The sequence below is a fragment of the Gavialis gangeticus genome, unplaced genomic scaffold, assembly GCF_001723915.1.
Source record: "Gavialis gangeticus isolate Ggan-Ray unplaced genomic scaffold, GavGan_comp1, whole genome shotgun sequence".
Taxonomy (NCBI): domain Eukaryota; kingdom Metazoa; phylum Chordata; order Crocodylia; family Gavialidae; genus Gavialis; species Gavialis gangeticus.
In genome coordinates, this window is record NW_017729002.1 from 20,521,059 (window position 1) to 20,530,820 (window position 9,762).

General features: G+C 42.1%; 1 protein-coding gene across 1 annotated transcript in view; it reads right to left on the reverse strand.

Moving 5' to 3' along the window:
- The window catches only part of MAPK8IP3 (mitogen-activated protein kinase 8 interacting protein 3), a 120,050-nt gene that overhangs the window by 59,054 nt on the left and 51,234 nt on the right, over window positions 1-9,762 (reverse strand). The window contains exons 9-10 of the mRNA XM_019507398.1: window positions 6,264-6,382; window positions 926-937 (exon numbers count right to left, since the gene is read on the reverse strand). Coding sequence (XP_019362943.1) covers window positions 926-937; window positions 6,264-6,382 — 131 coding nt within the window. The remainder of the gene's footprint in view (window positions 1-925; window positions 938-6,263; window positions 6,383-9,762) is intronic.

Genomic DNA, 9,762 nt, shown 5'->3' on the forward strand with positions numbered 1-9,762 from the left:
CTGAGCATTTCACAGGATTATGTTCACAGGACTATCTTTCAACACACTGATGTCTACATAAGAAAACTGCCATGAGATAGCTGGCAAAGGCCTGATCCAACTTGCACTGAAGTCAAGAGAAAAATTCCTATTGACCTAAATAGGAATTGGATCAGGACTTAACTACATTTTAAGAAAAGGGGAAAATTCTGCATGTTTAGGCCTCCCGGTGACTTCTTCTGATGACAGAGTGGGGCTCTATGGTGGTAAGTCTCTTCTACACACACAAAAAATATAAAAGGAAGGCACAGAGATACCATCTTCAAACTATCCTGCCAAGAGAACAAGCCTTCCATAAAAAGCAGATTTGCCACTTTCAAATCCATCTAGGAAGAAACAAGCAATCTACTGCCTTACTGCTGTTCTGGAGAAGGGGATACATGCATTACCCAAGTCTAGATCAGGTGTTGAACAAGCAGACAGATTCCTCAAAACTTCATTCATGTAAGGGAAGGAGAAGAACCTAAACTAGATTTCTGTGCACACCTGGAATGGACTTGGGTTGCACAGAACCTGACAAAAGGTTCCTTCTCTGACAAAAAGAAACTTTCCATCCCAGAGTAAAGGGAAAGACACAGCAAGGCTTCCCCAAGGTCCTTAAGAGACAAGTCAATGTAGAGAGTGGAGTGAACCTGCAGACAGCCATAAAAAAAAGTTTACCAAAATGTAGCAGGCATGTAAAGCATAAAGCAGAGATGTCCTATCGTGTTGGGACCTATTAGTGCAAGGCAACCAAACAAGGAAAGGGCAGGACAAAGTCTGCAAAGCCAACTGTGATTGGACAACAGTAGGGGAGTATCACATGTGTATACCACATCATTCGATCTAAACTCAACAAGGAAAAGAAAAAGAAGCAAACAAGGAAACTGAACAGAGAGATACACACCTGAGAACTCCCCTATGGGCCATGTCCAGCGAAGCACAGAGAGACAGGGGAAAAAGGAAGTGAAAAAAGGATCAATCAGTGACTGAAAACAACAAAATAAAAATTTTGTTTAAAAAAAATTAACAATGATTCAGCCATTTCAATGTCAAAAGGCATGAAATAGTAAGGACAGGACCTGCCATGACTGCAGATGGCATGATTCTACATACAGGACAGAAAAAAATTGAGGAAAAGTAACCTGCAGTGCAACTGGAACCACATGGCTTAGGTAGCTTCAGTTTTTCAGACAAAAATCTGTGGTCACATCTTCCTAGACTAGATGAACTTCAGTTTCCCTGTGACATGTTCCATTTAAAACTGCAGGACAAAAGCTAGCTCCCATGTCCTTCTCATCCTCCAGCCCCACATCAAGGAATGATATATTTGTTTTTAACAGCCATATTTTATAGTAAAAACAGGCACATTTGAAAGATCTCTCAACTTGAAAAGACAATCGGTTGTGTTTAATATAGTCTTTGGATCCCAACATTGGGACTGTGTTTGGTTTAAACTGCTATGATGACAAATGAACTACATAAAACTTACCGCAGAAGTGGCTGAATTTCTCTCTTCATCACAAACCCCCTTTTATGTGAAGGGAGGTTTTAACCTCCAAAGCAAATACAGCCATGTCACCTAGAAGTGAAAGGAAACACCTTCCCATAGCCCCAAACCACCATCCCTTGGTCATTCACCCTTCAGTGCCAGATTCTTACAGGGCAGTCAGAACAAGACGAGGGTGAGTGGGGAGGGCTATTTCCAGAATAGGTACAGTAAGAACACAGGATTAAAAAGTGAACAAGCAGAACAAAAGAGGAATGATACTGATGGGACAAAACTTTCATATGATTTTTAAGATTTAACAGGAAGAAGATCATGCTACTACTTCTACAGATTGCAGTTTTATCAGTGATGCTCAGGATTTTTAGTGCCTGTGGGTAGGGGGAAAAATATATAATCAGCCTTTGGTCCATAAGAGAAAGCATTTATAGCAAACGGCTTCTAAAATTCATGATTAATTAGATAGAAGAAAATGAGGTTGACAGGATCTTCAGGAAACTGATATGCCATTTTCCTGGGCCTATTAGGAAATCCAGGAAAGCTTCCCCTACCCAAATGGTCTACCATCACTATTATAGCTTTGTAACTGCAGACTATATCCATTCTTCAGTGACAGACAAACCATAGCAGTTCTGCTGCTTTAGTCAGAGCCAGAAAATTGTCCAGGCGCAGAATTGGTGAAAAGCTGGCGACTGAAACAAAACAAAAAAAAATCTGTCCCAGGATGCTCGAGATGACACACTTTAAAATGCCTTTCTTGGTACTGTGATGTAGTGAACTGGCTATGTAAGGTGGACAAACAAAAGCTTTTGCAGAGTTTCAGAATTCTTTCTTGGTGGCATATCCATGCTCCTGTTTGATCTATAGGAAGGGTGAATCTTTCCACAGGAAGAACAGACATTCAGGACAGGGAAATGTAAAACAAGAGTCTACTTTGGAATGCTATTTTATTTGACATAGCATAGGGTAGCACTTTTTAGGCAAGTCAAATGGGAGAGGTGTGCACACACGCATGCATGTTTATTTATACATTTTATACTACGTTTGTCATTTAAATTAATGTACTGAAGCCAAGGGATTTCCTTGCAGTTGGGCTCTCAGTGCTTTTGTAAAATGGGTTTTCCTTTTGTAGAGCATATTCTAAGTGTTTCATCCTCTACACTAGGCTGCTGCTTCTGTAGTCTCCCTACTAACTGAAGAACTGAGCAACTCCATACTCACTTACAGTAAGAGTTGACTGCAAGACCTACTCACAGAAAGAACAACCTACAAACAACACAAGTGAACATGCTGGTCCCAAATAACAACCCTGAAAGTGCAGGGGAGCCAGAAGATATTCTGGTACATATCTGTTTTTGAATTCACTGAAGAGGAGTAAATAGAAACATCAGTTCCAAGCAAAAGAGGCTCAGAGATTAAAAATCTTCCTTTTGGCCATTTAAGTAAGCAGCAAGGAGAAAAAGAAAACACAGTCTTTGGTAAAGATTTGAAAAGAAGTAGTTTATGAAGAATTTGCCCATGGAATCGATTTCAAGATGGAAAAGTTTTCACAGCCTTTCTTCCAGAGTCATGATCATTGAATGCTGCACAACAAACAATTATAAGACAGTGTTACAGTTTTGTGGCTAACATTGTTTCAACCAGGTTGAAGAGGTACATGCAGCAAACTGACTTGATGCATTAGATGGTTACTCTAAAAGCGTGGCTAATTAAGTACTGACTTAACTCTCAACTGAAATGGAATTTGATTATCAAAATATAATTTCAGGTGGTTGCTGATCAATAAAATCACCATGCTATTTATCACAGTTGAAATATTCCACACAAGAGATGCCCCCCAAATAAAACAAAGCAAAGTCTATTCTAAATTTCAATCACAGGCCAGGACTGAGGTGCTGAGTTGAAAACTTGTACAATGCTAGCAGTTGTGGCTTTTGGGTAACTGGACATTTGCTGAAAAGAAAAATCTGATTACCTGCACCAAGTCTTAATATTAACAGAAGTTTCCAAAGGTACATTAAAAATAAATTGAACCTGGATTCACTAAGAATTCAGGGCTCACTCAAAAAGTATAAAGTAGAAATCCCATGCCTTATGATCTTCCTGCATCACCACTGTGTAAGCCACTCCAGTGTCCCATCTCTAGCATAGTCATTGATTATCCATTCCCAATACTTCCAAATAATACAAAAAAAAACCCCCACTGGCCAAAAATTGCAAATTGATTCTGAGTGCTCGACCTGAGATGCATTAAACCTGATTATCAGAGTGAGATGCCTGAGATTCAGACCTTAATCAATGGGAATCAAAATTCTACGCTGACAAGATGTGAGGGGGAATGTGCTGTTCTGAATGATCCATAAGCTGAGTTTGCCTTTTCCTGATCGATACGTATTTCCTACTGTCCAATAGGTTTTTGTGGCAAGTAGAAAGCCAGCAATACTAAGCAGCAATCCACACTGAAAATACTTGCGATTGCTTGCAGATTGCCACACAAAAGGCCAAGCAATCCCATGGACAAGGGAAGCACATGGGGACAAGGACACAACAGATGGACAACAGCAAGATTCTCAGTCACCACAGTTGTTCGACTCTTCCAAGAAGACTGTAGCCAACAGTTTATGCCAAGGTGACTATCCAAAGTACATGCTTGAGCAGGGAGATGAAGCTCTAACATCCAAGGACAGTTTTTACTAATGGCTCCTTCACTCTGAGTAGCAGTGTCACATCTTCTACAACAATGAAAAACAGCACTCCTGAGATGGACAGAATTTGTGCTTTGTACATCAGCAGACTTGTTCTTCCATAAGAGCTGATAAACACAACTATTTTAGGCATCTGTATAGGTGTTGCCTCCAGCCACATGAAATGAAAGCCAAGTCTCTCATTAACAAGGTGCTGTTTTCACCAAGGGAATCTTCCCAACTTCTTGACTCATCCTGAATTGGAGTGTAACCAAGCAATTCATCAAGTCTCCTGACAACCACCAGCATTTTCATGATTTGCTTCTATGGATTCAACTGCAGCTCTTGTGAGTGTTATAGAATAAGTACCAGGCTTTGGAAGGGATTAACTTTCAGTTTTCACCAAACAGCCAGTGCAAATGACACCCCACAATAGTTTGAGTCTTGCTTACTCTGGGATCTCTCACATCCCAAATATGTTAATTTCACACGATTACTTATAATAATGTAGCTTTAAGTTTGAATACAACACACATGCTAAAATAAGCAGGAAATAGAAGCTGAAGCTGTTCCTCCAGCCTTACCTCCCTTTTACTGTGGTTAGGTGCTGCAGTACTAAACCATCAACTATGCAGCAAAATGTCCTCAAAGGCCTCAGAATGTCTAAATGCAAGGCTCATTATCTATTCCAGTCAAAAGTGATTTAAACAACTTATTTTATTTTTGCAGAAAAGGCCTGCTGCAATTTTGCAACAAGACTAGGAACTGGCTTGGTTGAATCCACATCTACAAGTGCACTGGTGAAAACTATTTTTAGCACCAGAGAGGATGCAACCAATAAGCCTTTGTCATTTCCCCACTCACAAGAAACCAGCAGAAAGAAAATCTGTTTCCTCCGAACTCCATGCTCTTCCCACTCAGACCACTGAAGGCATTTTGGGAAGGTCCTCTTACATCTCAAATTAGTGAAGAGCTCCTTAAATCAAGCCATTGAGATCTGGAAGTAGGACATGTATCTATAAACTCTAATTTTTCATGTCTGTACTACATAAGTATTCACTAGGGCCCTGAGTCAGGAAAGCATCCCTGTTTGGCAAGGTTCTTAAGCATCTGATTAACTTCACTGAGACTTTGGCGCAGCTTAAATGGTGTCATTACTTGGGGCCTAGGCCAGTAGCCTAACTAGGGCAGGGAGACTGGGGAAGTTGCCCCAGGTCCTGACTGGGTGGGGGGGAGGAATGGGGGAAACTGCTACTGCCACAACCACACAATTGCACCGGCACCATGGCAGCAACCAAAATTTTCCCCTACCCTTGTGTGTTGTAACTTCCCCTGCACCAGGCTACATTGTTTCCCTCTGGGCTAACCACCCAAAGACCTACCCAAGCAGGCATTAGGCTTAGTCTGCAGTCTGATGTATAGTATCTTCTTTGGTGGTTCCAAAGTCCTGCTCAGGCATCTCAGGGGATTTGGCAAGCTCAGGATATTGTAAACCCCTTTTCAAGACTGGCTTAAAAAGTGTCCTGCATGCTGCTTAAACTATAGTAGAGTAAAAGACATGATATGGGAAACCATGTTCCTGCAGATTAACTCAGATTCATTTATTTAAGTCTTTATTAGTTACTTCCTTGCCAAACAGTGGGGCTATTGTCAAACCCATATCACCCCTCCCCCCTGCAAAAAAAAATGACAATATCATTCTAAATTAATTTACAAGTGTCTGCAAAGTTATTGCTGGTAGAACAGAAGGGAATATATGTGTTTTTCAGAGAGTTTCTACAGGAGAATCATATACAAAAGCAAACTTATATGCACAAATACAGTCCCAACATTTCAGGGGCCCCAAGTATTTGAATGAAAATTGCATTTTTTATTATTATTATTATTTCATTCATGAATTGTCTCAAATTCAATCCCTTTTTAATTTTTATAAAGTTCATATATATAAAATTCAAATTTTATATGAAATTTGGATCTTACATAATATTTTCTATTCCTATTTCAGTTTTAACACAGAACTACAGGAGAACAGAAATGGTTTAAATATCTTTTACCTAGCAAGTCTGCTCCTTCATCCACATCCCCAATGACCTCAGATCCTGCTGTGGAAAGCTCATGATACAGAGAGTCTGTGTTGATGCCAAAAGCTTTGTTTACAATCCCCTGTGTTGGGCTGTTATTGGAAAAATAAAAGGAAGGAATCTTGTTACTTGGGAACATTCTACTTTTGCATTATAGAACAACATAGGTCACTGAAGTCAAAATACTGTGAGTTTTCCCTACCCTATAGGTCTGAGCTAGTAAACATATTAGGTAATGGAAAAATATTTAAGAACAAGTACCTTACAGGGTCTCAAGTATAAATGGTACCACTACTGTAATGAGCACAATAGCCATAACTCAGACCAAAAAGTTAACTTGAAATTCCTTTACAAATCCTATTATATTATATCTATCATATAACAGAAAGCTTCCTAAAAACAGAAATGCCTAAGTCTGATCTCTGAGCCCATTTATTGAAGTCTAAATGTGATCATTCTAGACAACTGATAGGTGCTTGTTGCAGAAGTGAAGACAGATAAGGAGTCAGAAACAGAAACAATGCTAATCTCCTTTTCCTTTCCCAACCAGGAGATGTTAGACTGCACATGTTCTGTTCTTTCTGAGAGTTCTGAGTATATACGGACGCGTGTAAAAAAGTTGTTTAAGAAGAGGCAAATCAAAAAGAGATGGCTTTGCCCTTTAAGAAGCCTGTGGTCTCTTTGGGTTCATTCAGGAGCAAGTTTTAGAGTCTTGGGCCTGAGGTCTCTGAAAGTCGTCCCCTAGACCCACAACTCCATTTCTAATTGTTGATAATTTCACGGTTCCGATTAGAACATGAATTCTGGGGGAGGCTGCAGTCTTGGAGGAAGAGGCAAATTCTCAGGGAGTCACAGCCAACCCCAAAGGCTGATATGAATATGGGGATATATTGGGTGGTGTGTTTACACTTTCCTGCATTGATAACAGACAGGTCATCATGTTCAGCACTACTGGAGCTTATCTCAAGTTGTGTAGCCTCATTCCTAGATATTAAGTGCCAATAATCAAGCCAGGAGTTTGCATGGCTGGCTGTTTCAAATAGGATGGGGAACAATATGATTACCAGCTCCGAAAAGAAGTGAATGTGTTTTGTTTTGGGTTTTTTTAACCTATATCAGTGGTTTTCAACCTTTTCTCATTTGTGGACCCCTAAAAAATCTTGAATGGAGGTGAAGACTCCTCTGAATTGTAAGTGTGGGTATTCATATACTTTTGATTGATCATAGCCATCATTTGTGATGCCCTTAGACATAATCTGTGGACCCCCAGGGGTCCACAGACTGAAAACCATCTACCTACATAGTTACATGGACATCCAATATCCCCAAGGCATAAGAAATGGACACCAAGGCTGTGGACCGACATATTCTGAGGCACATGCTCGCTCTAGTAAGCATTAGCAAACAGCAAGAAGCAAGTGGCATTAAATTGCCCTGTGGCCAAGCTTTGATTGGATTGGATTACTTTTGGTAATCTAAATTTAAGGAAGCATTTTGAATTCCAAAAGCACCCCTGTTACAAAGAGTGGACAGGACAAGAGTTCATGACTGTGATCCCAGAACCAGTTTATGCCTCTTCCCAGCAGCTTTGTTTTCCCTGTTGGGTCACAAACTATTTTGATTAAATGGTTCTCTGCCTGTAGCAGTATCCTCTGTCCGACTCCTCCCACATTCAGGCATATTGCTCTTGATCTCATCAGTCACTCACACAATAACCTCCCACATGGCTAACTGTGCCATCCTGCCTCCTCCTACTGCTGTCCTCAGAAAATCACACATGCTTCTCTCACATTCTGGCCATGCTGTGGTAAAAGTAAATCTTGCTTCTTATTCCCACAGCTTTTTGATAACAGATTTGCCTTGTGTTGCCGCTCATACATACCTTCTAACTTATTCCATGCCTAGGAAAAGCAGCACACCAAAGTAAAGGGCCCTTATGTAGCTTCCTAACTTTAGGGGGAATTGGTATTAAAAGCAACAAAGCAAAAAGCCCACTCATTTTCTGGGGGTCAGAAAGGCTTTAAAATTGAGAATTTTGTATTGTGAAACTTAATTGGGGATTGATCTTTTACTAGACATATGACATTTTCTCCTTCCTCCTACTGAAGGCTGACAGCCCATTTCTCTTTATTCTGTCTTCTATCTTTATCCTGAGGCCTTCCTCTCTTCCAGCCCAGTAAGGCAAACTGAACTGGCTAAAACCCAGTACCATAACTAGGGGTGGGCAAGGGAGACACAAGCCTCAGGCATTGATTAAGACATGGAGCATTGAAACCAAATCTGGGAGATGCTGGTTGGGTATAGCTACGCTGCTAGTCCAGCAGCTACAGAAATGGACTTTGTGGAGATGAAACAGAGTGGGGCATTGGTGTCAGAAGGCTCTCAGGTCCTGGCAGCTAAGTACTTGGGGAAAAGAAGCAGGGGGTGAAGACAGAGAGGGGGCCCTGCTGCTGAATAGGGGATTTTACTTCTTTGCTCAGCATATCATGCAGTAGTGTCTTTGAGGAGCAGATGAGAGGCTTACCTCCTTAGCTGGAAGTTTAACATCTTTCCCCATAGCTGCCAGGAACCTAAAGCTCCCAGGGCAGACCCTTTATCTCCTTGCCCTCTCTGCCAAGCTGGAGCCCACTGCTACTAGGACCCAGAAGCCTCCCTACCTTAACCCCCCAGGGCCCTGAACATCATCCAGAGCCTCAGATATGTCTGTGAGTGCCCCCCACCACACACACACACACTTTGCCCTCATGGAAAAGGAAGTCCCTGCACCTCTGGTAAAGCCAGTCTCATTCTGGGTCACCTGGATGTGGCTTCTAAGACAGTTTCATAGTTTCTAGGGTCGGAAGGAACCTGAGTAGATCATCTAGTCCGACCCCCTGCCATGGCAGGAAAGATTACTGGGGTCAAATGACCCCAGCAAGGTGTTCATCTAGCCTCCTCTTAAAGACCCCCAGGGTAGGAGCCAGCACCACTTCTCTTGGAAGTTGGTTCCAGATCCTAGCTGCCTTGACCATGAAGTAGCACCTCCTGATATCTTGCCTAAATCTACCCTCTGCCAGCTTGTGACCATTATTCCTGGTAACTCCTGGCAGTGCACGAGGGAACAGGGACTTCCCCAGTGCCTTCTGATCCCCCCTGACTAGTTTGTAACAGGCCACTAGATCCCCCCTCAGCCTTCTCTTGTGGAGGCTGAACAGGTCCAGGTCCCGTAGCCTCTCCTTGTAGGGCCTGCCCTGCTGCCCCCTGATCATGCGAGTGGCCCTCCTCTGGACCCTCTCCATGTTGTCCACATCCCTCTAGAAGTGCGGCGCCCAGAACTGGATGCAGTACTCCAGCTGCGGCCTGACCCGGGCCGCATAGAGGTGGAGTATCACTTCCTTGGACCTGCTCAAGATGCATCTGTGGATGCACGACAAGGTACGGTTGGCCTTCCTGACTGCAACCCCACACTGCCAGCCCACATTCATCTTGGAGT